This window comes from Eurosta solidaginis, chromosome 1 (genome assembly GCF_040869045.1).
Source record: "Eurosta solidaginis isolate ZX-2024a chromosome 1, ASM4086904v1, whole genome shotgun sequence".
Taxonomy (NCBI): domain Eukaryota; kingdom Metazoa; phylum Arthropoda; class Insecta; order Diptera; family Tephritidae; genus Eurosta; species Eurosta solidaginis.
Window position 1 is genome coordinate 177,393,323 of NC_090319.1, and position 22,652 is coordinate 177,415,974.

Sequence of the window (22,652 nt, forward strand, 5' to 3'; positions counted from 1 at the left end):
TACCATTAGAGAAGAAATCAAGAGAAAAGACGGCTTTCACAGTGCCTGGTAGACCGTTGTACCATTTCACGGTAATGCCGTTTGGACTGTGCAACGCTGCACAGCGCATGTGCCAATTGGCTAGATGGAGCCTAAAACTAAAATCATATGATTTCAAGATAGAACACCGTAAAGGGACCCAAAACGTAGTGCCTGATGCTCTTTCACGAATGGACATGGATGAAATCGACATCAATGGCAGAAGACTGGACATCGACATTAACTCGGAAGCCTTTAAGTCGACTGAATACGTCGAGCTGCAAAACACAATAACGGAGAATAAAGACAGACTACCAGAGCTTTGCGTTTCAGACGGCTACGTGTACAGACGAACACAATTTAACAGGGGAGAAGAACTACAGGAAGACCATACCTGGAAACTCTGGGTTCCAACTGAGCTGCGAAGAAGTTTGGTAGAAACAGCGCATGGGTCGCCTTCAGCTGGACACGGTGGAATCCACAAGACCCTATCACGTATCCGAGAAAGATATTATTGGCCCGGTATGCTTACAGACGTACACACGTTAAAGCATGCGAAATATGTAAAGGCAACAAAACACAAAACGCCTTCCACAAACCGAACATGGGAAAGCAGCACCTCACTGAAAGGCCTTTTCAACGTTTGTTCGTCGATTTCATGGGTCCATACCAACGTACTTGTGATGGTAACGTTTATATATTTGTATGTTTAGATCATTTTTCAAAATTTGTCTTCCTTAAGCCAATGCGAAAAGCCACCTCTGCCGAAGTCGTGAAATATTTAGAAAGAGACGTGTTCCATATTTTCGGAGTACCTGAGTATGAGCATTCAGACAACGGAAAGCAATTTACGTCAGATATATTTACTTCCTTCTTGAAGAAGTATGGTACGTCGCCACATGGGAATGCCGCTGAGAGGGTTAACTGCTCCGTGCTGCAAATCATCCGGTCGTCCATTAAAGGAAACCAAAAGAATTGGGATAGAGCTGTAAGCGACGCAGCATTTGCCCTTCGCAGTGTCGTACATACGACAATAAGTACGTCGCCATATGCAGCTGTGTTTGGAATCCCGATGATGCAACACGGCGCATCATACGAATTATGCAGGAAATTGAGTGCACTGAAAGATACTGACGTCGAAGTAGAGACAGCAGAATATAAGATGCACACACTCAGGGAAAAGATCATGAAGGAACTCAAATTGGCACACGAAAGAAGTAAAAGAACGTATGTCCTCAGAAGCAGAGATGTTGGTTTTAAAGTAGGGCAAACAGTATACCGCCGCAATTTTAAACAAAGTTCAAAAGTAGACAATTTTAACGCAAAACTCGCACCAAAACAAGTTAAGTGCACTGTACTTAGGGTCATTGGCAACTCGATGTACGAGTTAGGAGATACTAGCGGCAAAGCAATCGGGGTATATCACGGAAATGATATTTTCGCGGCTTAAGATATATGTTCTATGTAGTCCTTGTAACCAATGTAAAGTGTAGCTTGTTCTCAAATCAAGTTTTATGTTATTTATTGCTAACGACGGTAGAAATTTTCTAGACCAATAACACACTCTGACTAAGTATCCGACTTGACCATGTTGTAGCATTATACGTCACACCCACTGTATTGTATCATTATACGTCACACCCACTGTAACATACTTGCGGCATTACGCATAACAAACTCCAAATATATTTTAGTAATAATCATATTACAATATTTTCCAACATAAATTATTGAACTAACCCAGACGCCTAACCAACATCAATGGAATGCCGAATATGAGACCCATATCCATTCACAGTTAATAAACTATACATACAAACATACAACCCATGGTGGGAAAATATCAAAACACTCACATTGATCTGCTGACGCTGCTAAATGTACAAAACTACATGTATGGAGTTATGCATACAAAACTACATGTATACAAAGACTGTATACAAACGTACATGTATGCATAACCCATTTCCTATGTACTTATTTTTAGTTATTAGTATTAAGATATTTATGAATGTATAGGTTAAGCAAATTACTATAAAAGACGAAAAATTAATTAATAAAAAAAGATTTAATGTTGGACAACCAAAGTCTTCACTTCTTTTATTTTAGTACCTTTCATGGTGATCCTGCCAGTCTAGGTCAATAATTAGCACAAATGCTAAAAGATCTAGCTGGCCAGAAGAGTCGGTTCAGTAAAATAAAAATAAAAATAAAAAATACAGGATTCACCTTATAGAATCAAATCAACACGAGATCCTGCCTGTTCGCGTTGTATAGTAAATCATTAACTTTGCTCAAGCAAGACTTAAAATTTAAATCCTGAAAAGAAAGAGGATCAATTATTTCCTTGTAACAACGGGTTAACATATTCTGAATCCATCGAAGATGATGAACAACTTAATACAGTAATACTTGGAGAATTGGCCATTAATCTCAAGGAACAATAAAAACCATCAAATGACTAGCACACAAAGAGGCAAAATATTACACGGTAACCAGCAGCAAAGGAAGCAGAATATTACCCGGAAAGAAGATTTTCATTGACGACATGACCGCATAACAGGGTGGAATACTACATGAAAAGAAGATATTGATGGCAACATTCTGACGGGCAGTAAGGCGGCGTAAATTTTTAAGTATCATAATTAATTTAAATTCTAGAAAACAAATTGGGCGGCCTTTATGGACGCTAAACAATGAGCAAAAACGAATGTTTTTGCTTAGGATTTTTTTTTTCTCTAAGTAGGAAACAAAATAATAATATGAAGAAAATTAATTGAAAAAATGTTTTTGTATTAAACGTTGAGCAAAAATTTTATTTGTTGAAAAAAAAAAAGAAAAAAAATTATAGATAGATTAAAATTAAAAGACAAGATTAGAGAATTGAGAAAGAAAAAATAAAAATTTTTTTTGAGTAAATTGGAATGTCGTCTAATCACAGGGAACACCCCAGTACATGGGAAGATAAAGATATTAGAAATAAAACAGAGGTAGATTATGAAAAACAGCTCCTATGGTTAAAACCATTTTGGAATAAAATAGGCATGCCAAGGGAACCTACAGTAGAAGATGTAAAAAACCCTACAACAACTACAGAAGAAATAGCTAGGATGATAAGAACGGTCTTCCCAAATGAAAAATAATTTTTTTTTTAGAATTAAAATCTAATACTAAGTCGTACATTAACTGACGAATGAATAAATAAATAAATACAAATTTTCTTAGTAAAATTTTTTTAAAAAATGGCATGGTGGAAAACTATACTAAATGGTATACTAATAGGTATCGCAGGATACGAAGCTGGTAAGGAAAATACAGAAAAATAGCATAAAAAATTATTTTTAAAATATTGTGTAAAATGAAAAAAAAAAATGTTTACATTAAAATGCTAAAATTAAACAAATTTTTCCAACGAAATCTTTCTTAAACTTTTAGGTCAACTAAATAAGGAAAAATAATAAAAATAAAATGGAATGCATAGGTTAAAGAATAAAATTAAAAATTTTATTAAAAATTTAAATTTAGTTCATTACTCATAGAAGCGGGAAGATAGCCAAAATGTCTTGGTGGACAAAAATAGCCCAAGGCATTATGATAGCCACAGCTGGCTATGAATTCGGCAAAGAAACCTCTGAAGAGGAAATAGTTGACAATAAATTGGTAAAATATGAGCCACAAGCCCAAGTGGGCACAAAAACTACAGACATTTGGCTAGGTGCTTTAATATGTACGATAGGGCTATTAATCATAGCGATAGCCGCTATTCTTAAAAACTATATGAAAATCAAATATAGGCAAACGAATAACGTGCAACAACGCATATTCAATTTTTTTTTCTTCCCCTTCTATCCAAATTTCCAAACTCAAAGCTGAGAAGAGCAATAAATAATTGAAGTAAAATCTCAAATAGTAAGTCTCAAAATGTCACAATCGACAGTAAAGGTAGCTCTGCCTAATGCGAACAGCAAATCCAAAATTCGCATAATTCCTTCGATTGCCCCTGACAAAGATGGCCAGGAAGCAATAGGAAATTCTAGGACAGTGGAAGTAAGCAAGACCTAAAGAAAAAAAAATATACTAATATTTTACAACCAGCTCATAACAACAAGCATGAAGAAAAAGCCACAACGAGAACCTATATATATATAGATAAATATTAAAGCGCTATATAAATTTGCAAGAAAAGACTAGTCGCGCTCGTTTTCATCTTAGGATAGAAAAATGGTAGCGTAGAAAAATTTTCAAGCAACCAGATTGTTGAGGAAGTTATTGACTTAGGACAATATTCGACCAGGCATAAAAGAAATGCCGGCAATCCAGGACTTGAAATTTATAAGGAAAACACAGTTGTCCTGAGGGACATATTGGTGAAAATAATTGAATATTTACTGCAGTAGGCGAATTTATAAAATAATAAATGGTACCCAAGTTCTCTAAGACCAAATAATTGCACTAACCAAAGAGGTTGTGCCTGTGACAATCCCGGTATAAAAATAAAAATAATTCTTCATAAAAGTCATGACGATTCTGTCTTGGTGGCCGCCGCAGAAATCGCATGACTCATTAGATCAAAAATGTTGCTGGAAAATAGGGAAATTATCGAAAATATAAAAATAACATTTAAAAGATACGAAACATTCTTCTTTGCACCCACTGTACCTTCCACTCATCCATTAACGGAACTACTATCAATACATAGCTACCCCGCTCTTCCATCAGCAACCCCTCTATTGTATACAGTTTACTACAGATTTACCTTGAATGAAAAAAGAAAAAAAAATGCAAAGTGAAAAAAAAATCTTTTTCCTTGAATAATAAACAGAATTAGTTTAATATAATAAAACAAATACAATCATTTATTGCCTAGGTCTAAGGTCATATTTTTACATATTAGGAAAATACTTCACTTTAACCCCAATAGATAGAATAGGAAAATAGTTTGCATAATTTACTAAATAATGATAGGAACAATAAAGATATGGAATTAATAATCCATAAGAATAGGCTTAAATGCATATAAAATAAGCATTCCACGTTATTCATTACACATTAGATATCAAAAAAAAAAAAAAAAAAAAATCGAAAAAACGATTTTTTTTCTCTTTCTCAATTCCATATTTACATAAATTATTATAAATACATAAACATTAGGGAATATATACCGACAAACGGATTTTAATTGGGAGCACACATTTAAAATCCGACTATAAAAATGTATACAATAACTAAAATAAGAATTATAATCATTAAACAAAAAAAAAAAAACTTTTTCTTTTTAAGATAATAATAATGTAAACAATAAATATAGAAGTAATAAATATATCAAGGTCAGCAAATCAAAAACAAAAAGCAAAATATCAAAACATTAACAATACGACAAAGAGTCTTATACAATTTGTCCACACAACAATTGTATAACACTCTTTTTCTAAGGTGGATGGTGTAGCATTATACGTCACACCCACTGTATTGTATCATTATACGTCACACCCACTGTAACATACTTGCGGCATTACGCATAACAAACTCCAAATATATTTTAGTAATAATCATATTACAATATTTTCCAACATAAATTATTGAACTAACCCAGACGGCTAACCAACATCAATGGAATGCCGAATATGAGACCCATATCCATTCACAGTTAATAAACTATACATACAAACATACAACCCATGGTGGGAAAATATCAAAACACTCACATTGATCTGCTGACGCTGCTAAATGTACAAAACTACATGTATGGAGTTATGCATACAAAACTACATGTATACAAAGACTGTATACAAACGTACATGTATGCATAACCCATTTCCTATGTACTTATTTTTAGTTATTAGTATTAAGATATTTATGAATGTATAGGTTAAGCAAATTACTATAAAAGACGATAAATTAATTAATAAAAAAAATTTAATGTTGGACAACTAAAGTCTTTACTTCTTTTATTTTAGTACCTTTCAATGTATTTATTAACCATTTTGTTTATTTATTGATTGATTCATTTATTTATTTATTTATTTGCGTGACTATTTTAGTATTTATACATTTAAATTTTGCTTTTTTGCCACCGACGATGGACACTATCGCCTAACAACATTAATCTGTGATATAGAATAAGATTAACCTGTGATATAGATTTAGATTAATCTGTGATATAAAATTAGGCTAACCTGCAATATAGACTTAGATTTTCTTTACCAGTGATACATTAGATAAGTTTTGTTAAGACCCAGTGATTTTAATAGTAGAATAGTTGTCCCTATGTCTATATGTCTTAATATGAGCGTAAACCGTACAACTCTGTGAAGCCCGGCATTGGGAGTGGGTCGAGGCCACACGTTGGGCCAGAGATGAATGGAATCAGCGGCTGCGTTATGAACTTTTCTTACGCACACGCTCCATGACGCGGGCATCATCGGCGGATGCGAGCCTGTAACGACCTACGCCCCTGTGCGCCTACACGCACGCGCACCACTGTCTCTGCAAATAACAATGCCAATTGTCTGCAGAGCAACTGCGTATTATGTGTGTATGTGTGTGAATATAGAGCCAATCGTTGTAGCTAACATGCTGGAAGCCTTCCAGGAACTTTGGGTAACTTTGGGATAAAGTGGGTTGACAGTAAACCGAAAACGGTAGTGGCAACAGGAAAAAGTTGGCTATAAAAGGGCACCATCCCGTTCTTTTCGATCAAAAAGTCTTGAATACGGTGTCAAATCCACAACGCGAGTGAAGTGAAAGAGCAGATACAAAAAAATAAAATAAAAAAAAGTGTCTATAGTTATAAAGTTTAAAGTGCGAAACAGTAGGCTGCCGGTAAGGAAAAAGTGCCGCATCCAAAGGTAACAGTACACCTGCAACCAACAGATCCAGCACCACCAGCAACGTTAAGTACCACTACCACTCCTGTGTACCTAAATCCCTTCCAGTAGTCCCATGCCTATAACACTCCATTAACGCCCGCGTAATTTATCTCATTCCCCTCTTGTCATCCATAGTTTACGTTGAAGGAAACCCCAAAGGAAACCAATCACCACCGTCGGTGCTAGGCACCAAAAATCCACCAACGGTAAGTAAATACATCCACCTTAGTGACTTGCCAAAATGTGATATCGAATTTAGTGCCATTCTCTCAAGTGAACTTCATAGCTTGTCTGCTCTGATTTTGAGAGAAAATTGATTTATTTTTTTGGGCAGATAAACATTAAAGTCCGCCGGAGAAATGGCCTATAAATGCTATACACGACATTGTGATGCCCAGCTTCATATTTTTATTGTTTGGTCTTCCTTTCTTAGGATCCCCATCACCACAAGAAGACTCGCTTACAGCAACGGTGCGAGGCACCCGAACCACCAACTACAAACCAAACCGCGTCACAGCCACCAACAGACACCACACTGAGTCACAAACATCAAAAGCTACAACAAACCACACCGAACACGTAAGCCACCAGTACTACATAAAACCCTCTCATTCGTCCAAACCACAAAAAAAAGTAAGAAAAACCGCATGCACACCAAAAGATTGCTTACATCCATATTCACAACCACACGCATTTGCAACCAACCACCGAAACATAGATAAGCGACTACACCGCAGATCCAAATTCAAAACCACAACCTCAGAAATACACGCATAACCTTAACCACGAAACATTCAACCAGCAACCACACCTGCCGACCACAAACACACCAGCGACTACCACAAAACTACATCAACAATAACCACGCAACACTCAAAAACACCACGACCAGATTTCTACATACTTTCTGATACGAAACATTCAAACACGGAAATAGTAAAAACAACATCCAAAAATCAATACACGGTAAGCACAAACACAACCAACGCTATTAACAGGTGAAAGACCATTTTCGAACACTAAACTCTAAACGCATACAAAGAGAGGACATCATATCACATCACATCAAATCACAGCAACATATCACATCACGAATATCACCTCAGAGCACATCACATCATATCACGAACAAGTAACTAATAGCGGTGAGTTATATTCAGTCGGTCGCTGGTGTGGATTGCTACATCAGTAGGGCTGTGGTGAGAAGAGCCCAAAAGGTAGAGAGTACACTCAGCACCTCGTCCAATTCGCCGCAACAACGCCAACATCACACCACCACGGAGGGGACCGACAATATTGATTTAGTTTTTTTTTTTGTTATTTAAAAATTATGTTTTAGATTGTAAGATTTATGCCCTGAATTTCCCTGCAACTCCTAAGCATGAAATATTGTTGAATTGTAAGTTAGTTTTTTTTTGGAGTTTTCTCATTCTTATATGCATACACATCTTTCATACATATTTAACTTACCCAAAAACACACACATATATGTATTAACAACTTCACACACATTTCTTTTTTTTCGCCCATACCTACATATAATTTTATTTGCTTATATATTTCAATATTTTTGGTACTTACTAAGTACTTGCCTAATTTTTTTTGAACTTTTTTGCGAGCTGGGTTCTTTTTTTTGATTTTTTTTCTCACACCCTAATCCGTGGGTACACCGCTATCTTTTCGATTTTTATTAAATATTGCTAATTTCCTTCTATTAAACATTTTTTTTTTCATTCTATTTTTTTTCCACTTCGTTTTCGAGACAAAAAATATAGAAATACTTTTCCTTTTATTTTGGTTTGAATTTTTCTTTGTGTGAAAAGAGGATCCTACTCCGCGCACTTTGTGAAACTACATGACACACGTGTCACCTCCTTTTCTCTACTTTCGTAACTTTTTTTTATCACTTAATTTTTAACCACTTGGTTTTTTTATACTTACTACAATACTTTCACTAAAAGCGTACTTCGCACTCGGCTCGCGATGTGCATGCGTGTTTTTACTATTACAAACCGGAACTGAAAGTTCCATGAGGTAATAGTATATAATAGTACAAAAGTACATGGAATAGGGTTTTTTTTCGATCTTTATTTCTGTTTTCTTTCAGCTGCCGCTGCTACAGCCTTGGTACCTGGACTGCAGACGAACGTGAGATGAGTAAGTGAATGGTTATATATTTTATATAAAATTGTTGTAATCTCTCTTATTTTTTTTGTTTCTTTGCCTACCATATACTCGTATGCACATATTTTATTGATCACCTTAACTATTGCTTAATGCAAACAAGAATTAGAGATTTTAATAAAAGCGTATTCCCATCTGGGGTATTTAATTTTTTTTTGTTATCTATTTGATTTCTTTTAAACTTTGAAAGTTATATGCAGTACCTTTTTTTTGGTCATTTTGATAGATAAATTGATAATTATTTTGATCAGGATAAGAAATAAATGAATTTAGAATTACCAATACAAACCACTAGTATATAAGTAAACTTGGAATATGTGAAAATAAACTTGTATGAAGAGGAAGTGAGTTATGGTGATTTTATTAGTTGAAACAATATTAGGAAAAATGCACGCCCTCTAAATTTTCTTTTGTGTTAGTGTGGGTGTTGCCCTTGTGGCACACTAGGAATGAGTAAGGTGTTGCAACTTACTGACGGACGATGATTTAGACTAGACCATTACAGACGGACGAACGTCAGGAGAAGGGAACTTCACTCGGTTATCGGAGTCAAAGTGGAGCTCCAGGTTGTTCATGCCTCATGAACAAGAGGGGTGGGATGACTCCACCTGACACGGACGGTCTTCTCCCGCTTACTCTTTCTTTTCTTTCTCTTTATCTTTCACAGGTCCCTATATTCTTCTCATCTATGCATGATATTTAAAATTTTGTTTTTGTGACTGTGGGTCGAGTAAGGTGGCGCTGGTTTAAGCTCACTGGGGTCTAAACTTTCTTCTTCTTCGAAAGTAGGGTAACAGGAAATAGGCGCCCCCCGCGTGGTAGTACAACGGGCCACAACGGCCTACGTGAGTCTCCGCTTGGACAGCAGAGGCAGCCACTTTAACCTAACCTAACCTAATATGGCCGGTGTCACACCCATTCTACAAAATTTTTTCTAAAGTTATATTTTGCGTCAATAAACCAATCCAATTACCATGTTTCATCTCTTTTTTCATATTTGGTATAGCATTATGGCATTTTTTTCATTTTTCGTAATTTTCGATATCGAAAAAGTGGGCGTGGTCATAGTCGGATTTCAGCCATTTTTTATACCAAGATAAAGTGAGTTCAGATAAGTACGTGAACTAAGTTCAGTAAAGATATGTCGATTTTTGCTCAAGTTATCGTGTTAACGGCCGAGTGGAAGGACAGACGGACGACTGTGTATAAAAACTGGGCGTGGCTTCAACCGATTTCGCCCATTTTCACAGTTAACGTCATAAAATCTATGCCCCTACAAAATTTCAAAAGGATTGGTAAATATTTGTTCGATTTATGGCACTAAATGTATTCTAGACGAATTAAATGAAAAAGGGCGGAGCCACGCCCATTTTGAAATTTTCTTTTAGTTTTGTACTTTGTTGCGCCATATCATTGCTGGAGTTGAATGTTGACATAATTTACTTATATACTGTAGAGGTATCCATTTTTTTTTTAAATTTTACCTTTAAAAAATTTTTTTGCTAATTTTTCCTTAGCACACATATAGTAATAGGAGTAACGTTCCTGCCAAATTTCATCATGATATCTGCAACGACTGCCAAATTACAGCTTGCAAAACTTTGAAATTACCTTCTTTTAAAAGTGGTCGGTGCCACGCCTATTGTCCAAAATTTTACTAGTTTTCTATTCTGTGTCATAAGGTCAACCCACCTACCCAGTTTCATCGCTTTAGCCGTATTTGGTAATGAATTATCGCACTTTTCGGTTTTTCGAAATTTTCGATATTGAAAAGTGGGGGTGGTTATGGTCAGATTTCGTTCATTTTAAATAGCGATCTGAGAAACCGCATAACAAATTTTATTAAGATACCTCAAAATTTACTCAAGTTATCGTGTTTACGGATGGACGGACGGACGGACATGGCTAAATGAATTTCTTTTTTTGCCCAGATCATTTTGATATATCTATCTCGATTAGTTTATGCCATTATGGATTACCGGTATGCGAACAAAGTTAATATACTCTGTGAGCTCTGCTCAGCTGAGTATAAAAACAAGTCAAAAGTATAATGTGTGTGTATATGCATTTTAAGTGCAGGGTTGCATTATTGTCGATAGGTATGTTGTAAGAATGAAACATCAGCTGATTGATTTTGATGTGGTGAGATTCTTTTGATTGAACTTAGGGTGCAATTACAGCGTGTCTGGTGCAGCATAAAATTGAAATTTGTGATCCAGTGTTTTCACAAAAGAACGAAATGTTCCGCAAAAGCGTTACCTGGTTTTTAGAATAGAACAAAATATATATGTACAACCCTTGCGCGGCGTACAAAAAGCGTAACACTATTTCCAGAAAAGAAAACGCTATAAGTTTTACTTTTGAATTTTTAAACTTAAGCTCTTTTTAAACTTTTAAACTTTTAAGACTTCAGGTTTAAAACCATTTAAATTTCTAAAGATTTTAAGCTTTCTAGACTTTTAAACCCCTTTGATTTATAGAATATTTAATTTTCAAACGTTGGATTGAGATTTTAGCCCAGACCCGGAAACGAGAAGATGAAGGCTGAAGGCTTACATTTAATATTGTCATATTCAATTTGTGAATCCGCGACAGCGTGAGCACACACAAAAACCAGAAGGGAAGACTAAGTTCGGGTGTAACCGAACAATACATACTCAGCAGAGAGCTTTGGAGACTAAATTGTCTTTTTCATGGATACATAATAATTATAGCTCCGTTGGTTTCGTGGGGTTTCGTAGATGGTTTATAAGTGGTTTCTAATTCCTTATCACATACGTTGAAATCTTTTGGAACGAATTTCCTTCATCCTTTGTCAAATAAGGGAAAATCACCACGTAGGAAAATGAACCTAGGGTAACCCTGGAATGTGTTTGTAGGACATGGGTATCAAATGAAAGATATTAAAGAGTATTTTAAAAGGGATTGGGCCTTAGTTCTATAGGTGGACGCCTTTTCGAGATATCGCCATAGAGGAGGAACAGAAGTAACTCTAGAATGCATTTGTACGATATGGGTATCAAATGAAAGGTGTTAATGAGTATTTTAAAAGGGAGTGGGCCTTAGTTCTATAGGTGGACGCCTTTTCGATATATCACAATCATAAATGTGGACCAGGGTGACTCTATAATGTGTTTGTACGATATGGGTATTAAATTAAAGGTATTAATGAGGGGTTTAAAAAGGAGTGGCCCTTAGTTGTATACGTAAAGGCGTTTTCGAGATATCGACCAATATTTGGACCAGACTGACCCAGAAAATCATATGTCGGGTACCACTAAATTATTTATATGTGTAATACCACGAACAGTATTCCTGTCATGATTCAAAAGGCTTTTATTTCGCCCTGCAGATTTTTTTCGTTTTCTTCTACTTAATATGGTAGGTATCATACCCATTTTACAAAGTTTTTTCTAAAGTTATATTTTGCGTAAAAAAAACCATTCCAATCACCATGTTTCATCCCTTTTTTCGTATTTGGTATAGAATTATGGAATTTTTTCATTTTCGAAATTTTCGGAATCAAAAAAGTGGGCGTGGTCACAGTCGGATTTCGCCGATTTTTAATACCAAGATAAAGTGAGTTCAGATAAGTACGTGAACTAAGTTTAGTAAAGATATATCGATTTTTGCTCAAGTTATCTTGTTAACGGCCGAGCGGAAGGACAGACGGTCGGCTGTGTATAAAAACTGGGTGTGGCTTCAACCGATTTCCCCCATTTTCATAGGAACCAGTTATAGTCACAGACGCTATACACTCACCAAATTTCACAAGGATTGGTAAGTTTGTGTACGAATTATGGCATTAAAAGTATTCTAGACAAATTGAATGAAAAAGGGGGAGCCACACCCCCTTTTCAAAATTTCATTTATTTTTGTATTTTGTAGCACCATATCATTAGTGGAGATGAATGTTGACATAATTTACTTATATTCTGTAAAGACCAATTTTTTATTAAAATTTTACTTAAACTATTTTTTTTAAGTAGGCGTATTCGTTATCCGATTTTGCAAATTTTTATTCAGAACACATATAGTAATAGGAGTAACATTCCTGTCAAAATTTCATCATGATATCTTCAAGGACTGCCAAATTACAGCTTGCAAAACTTTTAAATTACCTTCTTTTAAAAGTGGGCGGTGCCACGCCCATTGTCCAAAATTTTACTAGTTTTCTATTCTGCGTCATAAGGTCAACTCACCTACCAAGTTCCATCGCTGTATCCATCTTTGGCAATGAATTATCGCACTTTTTCGGTTTTTTGAAATTTTCGATATCGAAAAAGTGGGCGTGGTTATACTCCGATTTTGTTCATTTTAAATAGCAATCTGAGATGAGCGCCCTGGAACTTTCATACCAAATATTCTTAAGATACCTCTAAATTTACTCAAGTTATCGTGTTGACGGACAGACGGACGGACTAATGGCTAAATGAATTTCTTTTTTCGCCCAGATCATTTTGATATATGGAAGTGTTTATCTATCTCGATTAGTTTATGCCGTTACGGGGTACCATTATGCGAACAAAATTAATATACTCTCTGAGCTCTGCTCAGCTGAGTATTATAACAACAAAGACATGCAAATATTAGTTATTGCTTGTGCACAGGTATGTCAGACGGAAAGTCAGCATTTCAGAGCAAGCAACAGTTTTGCCGACCGCCGTGGTGTGGTGGTAGCGTGCGACGCCTACCACTACGAAGATCCTGGATTCACGCCCCGGGCAAAACAACATCAAAATTCAAGAATTAAGTTTTTCAATCAGAAGAAAGTTTTTCTTAGAGGGATCGCCCCTCGGCCGCGATTGGAAAGCACTCCGAGGGTATTTCTGCCATGAAAAGTTTCTCAGTGAAAACTTATCTGCCTTGCAAATGCCGTTCGAAATTGGCATAAAACAGGGTCCACTCTGGCCAATATGTAGGAAAGATTAAAAGGAGAACGACGAAAATTGGAAAAGAAGCTCGGCCTAAAAGCTCTTTGGAGGTTATCACGCCTTACATTTATATTTTTATACTCAGTTGAGCAGAGCTCACAGAGTATATTAACTTTGATTGCATAACGGTTGGTTGTACAGGTATAAAGGAATCGAGATAGATATAGACTTCCATATATCAAAATCATCAGTATCGAAAAAAAATTCGATTGAGCCATGTCCGTCCGTCCGTCTGTCCGTTAACACGATAACTTGAGTAAATTTTGATGTATCTTGATGAAATTTGGTACGTAGGTTCCTGGGCACCCATCTTAGATCGCTATTTAAAATGAACGATATCGGAAAATAACCACCCCCACTTTTTCGATATCGAAAATTTCGAAAATCGAAAAAGTGCGATAATTCATTACCAAATACGCATTAAGCGATGAAACTTGGTAGGTGAGTTGAGCTTATGACACAGAATAGAAAACTAGTAAAATTGTGGACAATGGGCGTGGCACCGCCCACTTTTAAATGAAGGTAATTTAGAAGTTTTGCAAGCTGTAATTTGGCAGTCGTTGAAGATATCATGATGAAATTTGGCAGGAACGTTACTCTTATTACTTTATGTCTGCTTAATAAAAATTAGCAAAATAGGAGAACGACCACGCCCACTTTTTAAAAAATTTTTTTTTTTAATTCAAATTTTAAAAGAAAAGTTAATATCTTTACAGCATATAAGTAAATTATGCCAACATTCACCTCCAGTAATAATATGGTGCAAAAAAACACAAAAATAAAAGAAAATTTCAAAAAGGGCGTGGCTTCGCCCTTTTTCATTTAATTTGTCTAGGATGCTTGTAATGCCATAAGTCGAACAAAAAGTAAGCAATCCTTGTGAAATTTGGTAGAGGCTTAGCTTCGGTAACGGTTTTCTGTGAAAAAGGGCGAAATCGGTTGAAGCCACCCCCAGTTTTTATACACAGTCGACCGTCTGTCCTTCCGCTCGGTCTTTAACACGATAACTTGAGCAAAAATCGATATATCTTTACTAAACTCAGTTCACGTACTTATCTGAACTCACTTTGTATTGGTATAAAAAATGGCCGAAATCCGACTATGACCACGCCCACTGTTTCGATATCGAAAATTACGAAAAATGAAAAAAATGCCATAATTATATACCAAATACGAAAAAATGGATGAAACATGGTAATTGCATTGGTCTATTGACGCAAAATATAATTTTAGAAAAAAACTTGGTAAAATGGGTGTGACACCTACCATATTAAGTAGAAGAAAATGAAAAAGTTTTGCAAGGCGAAATCAAAAGCCCTTGGAATCTTGGAAGGAATACTGTACGTGGTATTACATATATAAATAAATTAGCGGTACCCGACAGATGATGTTCTGGATCACCCTGGTCCACATTTTGGTAGATATCTCGAAAACGCCTTCACATATACAACTAAGGGCCACTCCCTTTTAAAACCCTCATTAATACCTTTAATTTGATACCCATATCGTACAAACACATTCTAGAGTCACCCCTGGTCCACGTTTATGGCGATATCTCGAAAAGGCGTTCACATATAGGACTAAGACCCACTCCTTTTTAAAATACCCATTAACACCTTTCATTTGATACCCATATCGTACAAACAAATTCTAGTCACCCCTGGTCCACCTTTATGTCGATATCTCGAAAAGGCGTCTACCTATAGAACTAAGGCACACGCGTTTTTAAAATACTCATTAACACCTTTCATTTGATACTCATATCGTACAAAAAAATTCTAGAGACACCCCTGGCCCACCTTTATGGCGATATCTCGAAAAGGCATCCACCTATAGAACTAAGGCCCATTCCCTTTTAAAATAGTCATTAACACCTTTCATTTAATACCCATATCGTACAAACAAATTCTAGTCACCCCTGGTCCACCTTTATGTCGATATCTCGAAAAGGCGTCCACCTATAGAACTAAGGCACACGCCTTTTTAAAATACTCATTAACACATTTCATTTGATACTCATATCGTACAAACAAATTCTAGAGTCACCCCTGGTCCACCTTTATGGCGATATCTCGAAAAGGCGTCCACCCATAGAACTAAGGCCCGCTCCATTTTAAAACATTCATTAACACCTTTCGTTTGATACCCATATTGTACAAACGCATTCTAGAGTCACCCCTGGTCCACCTTTATGGCGATATCTCGAAAAGGCGTCCACCTATAGAACTAAGGCCCACTCCCTTTTAAAATACTCATTAACACCTTTCATCGATATGGGTATCAAATGAAAGGGGTTAATGAGTATTTTAAAAGAGAGTGGGCCTTAGTTCTATAGGTGGACGCCTTTTCGAGATATCGCCATAAAGGTGGAACAGGGGTGACTCTAGAATTTGTTTGTACGATATGGGTATCAAATGAATGGTGTTAATGAGAATTTAAAAGGGAGTGGGCCTTTGTTCTATAGGTGGATGCCTGTTCGGGATATCGTTATAAAGGTGGACCAGGGTGATAATGAGTATTTTAAAAGGGAGTGGGCCTTAGTTCTATAGGTGGACTCCTTTTCGAGATATCGCCATAACGGCGGACCAGGGGTGACTCTATAATGTGTTTGTATGATATCAATTTAAAGATATTAGTGAGGGTTTTAAAAGGGAGTGGTGGTAGTTGTATATGTGAAGGCGTTTTCGAGATATCAACCAAAATGTGGACTAGGGTGACCCAGACCATCATCTGTCGGGCACCGCTAATTTATTTTTTATGTAATACCGCGAACAGTATTCCTGCCAAGATTCCAAGGGCTTTTGATCTCGCCCTGCAGAACTTTTTCATTTTATTATATTCAGTTGAGCAGAGCTCACAGAGTATATTAACTTTGATTGGGTAACGGTTGGTTGTACAGGTATAAAGGAATCGAGATAGATATAGACTTCCATATATCAAAATAATCAGTACCGGAAAAAAATTTGATTGAGCCATGTTCGTCCGTCCCTCCGACCGTCCGTCCGACCGACCGTTAACACGATAACTTGAGTAAATTTTGAGGTATCTTGATGAAATTTGGTATACAGGTTCCTTGGTACTCATCTCAGATCGCTATTTAAAATGAACGATATCGGACTATAAACACGCCCAATTTTTCGATATCGGAAATATCGAAAAAGTAGAAAAAGAAGGTAATTTAGAAGTTTTGCTAGCTGTAATTTTCCAGTCGTTGAAGATATCATGATGAAATTTGGCAGGAACGTTACTGCTATTTCTATATGCATGCTTAATAAAAATTAGCAAAATCGCCCCCTTAAAAAAAATTTTTTTTAAAGACAAATTTAAAAAAAAAAGTTAATATCTTACCAGTATATGAGTAAATTATGTCAACATTCAAATACAGTAAAGATATGGTTTAACAAAATACAAAAATAAAAGAAATTTTCAAAATGGGCGTGTCTCCGCCCTTTTTCATTTAATTTGCCTAGGATATTTTTAATGCCATAAGTCGAACAAAAATTTACCAATCCTTGTGAAACTTGGTAGGAGATTAGATTCTTGGACGGTAACGGTTTTCTGCGAAAAAGGGCGAAATCGGTTGAAGCCACGCCCAGTTTTTATACACAGTCGACCGTCTGTCCCAACACTCGGCCGTTAACACGATAACTTGAGCAAAAATCGATATATCTTTACCAAACTCAGTTCACGTAATTATCTGAACTCACTTTGTATTGATATAAAAAATGGCCGAAATCCGCTTATGACCACGCCCACTTTTTCGATATCGAAAATTACGAAAAATGAAAAAATGTCATAATACTATAACAAATACGAAAAAAGGGATGAAACATGGTAATTGGATTGGTTTATTGACGCAAAATATAACTTTAGAAAAAACTTTGTAAAATGGGTGTGGCAACTTCCATATTAAGTAAAATAAAATGAAAACTTTCTGCAGGGCGAGATTAAAAGCCCTTGGAATCTTGGCAGGAATACTGTTCCTGGTATTACATATATAAATAAATTGGCGGTACCCGACATATGATGGTCTGGGTCACGCTGGTCCACATTTTGGTCGATATCTCGAAAACGCCTTCACATATACAACTACCACCACTCGCTTTTAAAACCCTCACTAATACCTTTAATTTGATACCCACATCGTACAAACACATTACAGAGTCACCCTTGGTCCACCTTTATGGCGATATCTCGAAAAGGCGTCCACCTATAGAACTAAGGCCCACTCCCTTTTAAAATAATCATTATCACCTTTCGTTTGATACCCATAATGTACCAACGCATTCTAGAGTCAATCCTGCTCCACTTTTATAACGATATCCCGAAAACGCATCCACCTATAGAACAAAGGCCCACTCACTCCCTTTTAAAATTCTCATTAACACCTTTCATTTGATACCCATATCGTACAAAGAAATTCTAGAGTCACCCCTGCTCCACCTTTATGGCGATATCTCGAAAAGGCATCGACCTATAGAAATAAGGCCCACCCATTTTAGAATACTAATTAACACCTTTCATTTGATACCCATATCGTACAAACAAATTCTAGAGTCACCCCTGGTCCACCTTTATGGCGATATCTCGAAAAGGCGTCCACCCATAGAACTAAGGTCCGCTCCATTTTAAAATACTCATTAACACCTTTCGTTTGATACCCATATTGTACAAGCGCATTCTAGAGTCACCCCTGGTCCACCTTTATGGCGATATCCCGAAAAGGCGTCCACCTATAGAACTAAGGCCTCCTCCCTTTTAAAATACTCATTAACACCTTTCATTTGGTACCCATATCGTACAAACAAATTCTAGAGTTACCCCTGGTCCACATTTAGGGCGATATCTCGAAAAGGCGTCCACCTATAGAACTAAGGCCCACTCCCTTTTAAAATACCCATTAACATCTTTCATTTGATACCCATATTGTACAAACGCATTCTAGAGTCACCCCTGGTCCACCTTTATGGCGATATATCCAAAAGGCGTCCACCCATAGAACTGAGGCCTGCTCCCTCTTAAAATACTCATTAATGCCTTTCGTTTGATACCCCTGGTCCCTTTTAAAATACTCATTAGCACCTTTCATTTGATACCCATATTGTACAAACGCAGTCTAGAGTCACCCCTGGTCCACCTTTAGGGCGATATCTCGAAAAGGCGTCCACCTATAGAACTAAGGCCTCCTCCCTTTTAAAATACTCATTAACACCTTTCATTTGGTACCCATATCGTACAAACAAATTCTAGAGTCACCCCTGGTCCACCTTTATGGCGATATCTCGAAAAGGCGTCCACCCATAGAACTAAGGCCCGCTCCATTTTAAAATACTCATTAACACCTTTCGTTTGATACCCATATTGTACAAGCGCATTCTAGAGTCACCCCTGGTCCACCTTTATGGCGATATCTCGAAAAGAAGTCCACCTATAGAACTAAGGCCCACTCCCTTTAAAAATACTCATTAACACCTTTAATTTGATACCCATATCGTACAAACAAATTCTAGAGTCAGCCCTGGTCCACCTTTATGGCGATATCCCTAAATGGCGTCCACCTATAGAACCATGGCCCTCTTCAAATACTCTTTAATACCATCCATTTGATACACATATCATACAAACACATTCCAGGGTTACCCTAGGTTCATTTTCCTACATGGTGATTTTCCCTTACTTTGTCTCCATAGCTCCCAACTGAGTATGTAATATTCGGTTACACCCGAACTTAGCCTTCCTTACTTGTTTTACCTAATATGGAAGGTGCCACACCCATTTTACAAAGTTTTTTTCTAAAGTTATATTTTGCGTCAATAAACCAATCCAATTCCCATTTTTCATTCCTTTTTTCGTATTTGGTATAGAATTATGGCTTTTTTTTTCATTTTTCGTAATTTTCGATATCGAAAAAGTGGGCGTGGTCATAGGCGGATTTCGGCCATTTTTTATACCAATACAAAGTGAGTTCAGATAATTACGTGAACTGAGTTTAGTAAAGATATATCGATTTTTGCTCAAGTTATAGTGTTAACGGGCGAGCGGAAGGACAGACGGTCGACTGTGTATAAACACTGGGCGTGCCTTCAACCGATTTCGCCCTTTTTCATAGAAAACTGTTATCGTCCTAGAGTCTAATCTCCTACCAAATTTCACAATGATTAGAAAATTTTTGTTCGACTTATGGCATTAAAAGTATCCTAGACAAATTAAATGAAAAAGGGCGGATCCACGCCCATTTTGAAAATTTCTTTTATTTTTGTATTTTTTTGCACCATATCATTACTGGAGTTGAATGTTGACATAATTTACTTATATACTGTAAAGATATAAACTTTTTTTTTTAATTTGCCTTAAACATTTTTTTTTTTAAGTGGGCGATTTTGCTAATTTTTATTAAGCATACATATAGAAATAGCAGTAACGTTGCTGCCAAATTTCATCATGATATCTTCAACGACTGGCAAATTACAACTAGCAAAACTTCTAAATTACTTTCTTCTAAAAGTGGGCGGTGCCACGCCCATTGTCCAAAATTTTTTAAGTTTTCTATTCTGCGTCATAAGTTCAACTCATCTACCAAGTTTCATCGCTTAATGCGTCTTTGGTAATGAATTATCGCACTTTTTCGATTTTTCGAAATAATCGATATGGAAAAAGTGGGCGTGGTTATAGTCCGATATCGTTCATTTTAAAAAGCGATTTGAGATGAGTGCCCAGGAACCTACATACCTAATTTCATCAAGATACCTCAAAATTTACTCAAGTTATCGTGTTAACGGACGGACGGACGGACGGACGAACATGGCTCAATCAAATTTTTTTCGATACTGATGATTTTGATATATGGAAGTCTATATCTATCTCGATTCCTTTATACCTGTACAACCAACCGTTATCCAATCAAAGTTAATATACTATGTGAGCTCTGCTCAACTGAGTATAACAATAAATGCAAGGGCCGATATATCACCTAAGAGAATTTATGCCGAGCTTCTCTTCCGATTTGCGTCCTGCTCCTTTTATTTTTTCTTGAAAATAAATGGTCGAGACGGGACCGAGAGGTTTACGCCTACTCTGGATGGCATCTTCAAGGCAGATGATATGTTTTTCTGAGAAGCTTTGATTCTAATTTTTGATGTTGCTTTGCCTGGGAGTTCAGCCCAGTAACTTCTTTGTGATAGGCGGAGCACGATATCATCACACCACATCGGCCCTCCTAACAAACATACCTAAATATTTAATAAATAGTATTGTTATTTACCTTGTACGATTTTGTGTTTGAGGGGTCAAAACTAACTTCATGTCCATAGTTTGGTTTAGATGGCCTGCAGAATTCTAACGTAGATGATGTAAGGGCTCCACGACCGTAGTGGAATTTGAGCAATATTTTTCTTTGATAAAAAAGGATTGTTCGCTCTGCAATGGCTTTGTATGCTGGAATTTTTCCATTACTTTCAAGCTCGAATTTTTCAGTTGTCTTCTATAAATAATAGAATAACAATCATGGTGATGATAATAATAGTAATTAAGTAGGTAAATATATAACAATAACTCAACAAGTTTTACATGAACTGGGCGCTATTAGCAACTACAACTGTTGATCAATGGTAGTTTTTTGAAAGCACCATATTTTTGATCCACTCAACCATTTGCGTTTTACGTCAAATTACCGATTTTCTTCGCTACCTTCACTTAACATGCCTGATACTTCAATTTGTTGTAGCAGTGCTTCGCCAATACGTTGTGAGTACCCCAAAAGTTGAGGACTTTTCGAACCCTCACAACAAAAATATTTTTCAAATAAATATGAATATATATATTTCCGACGCAATTAATTACTTTAATAATTACGTAAAAATTGAATTATTAATCATAAATATATATATATATATATATATATATATATATATTAGGGCGGGTCGATTTAAAAATCGTATTATAGGGATCAAAATAATAAACTTTGCCGAAGGAACAATAGCTCTAAAACGAATTCTGATGTCCCCTAATTTGGGTCGAACTTTTGGGTAGGGGCAAATTTTGAAATATCCCACTTTGACCCATTTAGAGTGCTCCAATCGAGTCCAAATGTATGACCGACCCCCACTAACTTTGGAGGCCCGACCCACCGATGCCAGTGGCACACCCCCTGGAACCCCCCTGGGGGTTCACCATACAAACATTTAAAAAAATAAACATTTAAAAAAAATCGCCGTTTGTGCACTTTACATGAAAATATCAGCTAAATGGCTTATGTGGTAATATGGCCAATTGACCTTATGGCCGTTGACCTTATGTCATCCACACATCTACATCAATGCATTGTCATCGATCCTTGATACGTATGCAAAGTTTCAAATTAACAAGGACTTCTAGAAACCGGTGAAAATTAAGCTACAAAGATTCCGTTACATACAGGCACAAGCTTGCTTCATCTAGCGGTGTGAGAGGATGGTGTGATTCATTGTTAATCTTTTTATTTGGAATGGTGTCACTACTTATTTTTATTTTTTTTTAGTTATTTTTGTTTATCTGAAATTAGCACTTCACACTTTCATGTTCTTCACAACGACTTAATGCATTCACAAAAACTTATGGTGCAGGTTACAATATGGTCTACGCGACGTCGTGTAGATTAAGTAATTCAAAA

General features: G+C 36.4%; 1 protein-coding gene across 1 annotated transcript in view; it reads right to left on the reverse strand.

The window, feature by feature from the left end:
* Positions 1-22,652, reverse strand: part of lobo (lost boys) — a 1,557,146-nt gene that overhangs the window by 672,846 nt on the left and 861,648 nt on the right. The window contains exon 5 of the mRNA XM_067763814.1: positions 21,267-21,485. Coding sequence (XP_067619915.1) covers positions 21,267-21,485 — 219 coding nt within the window. The remainder of the gene's footprint in view (positions 1-21,266; positions 21,486-22,652) is intronic.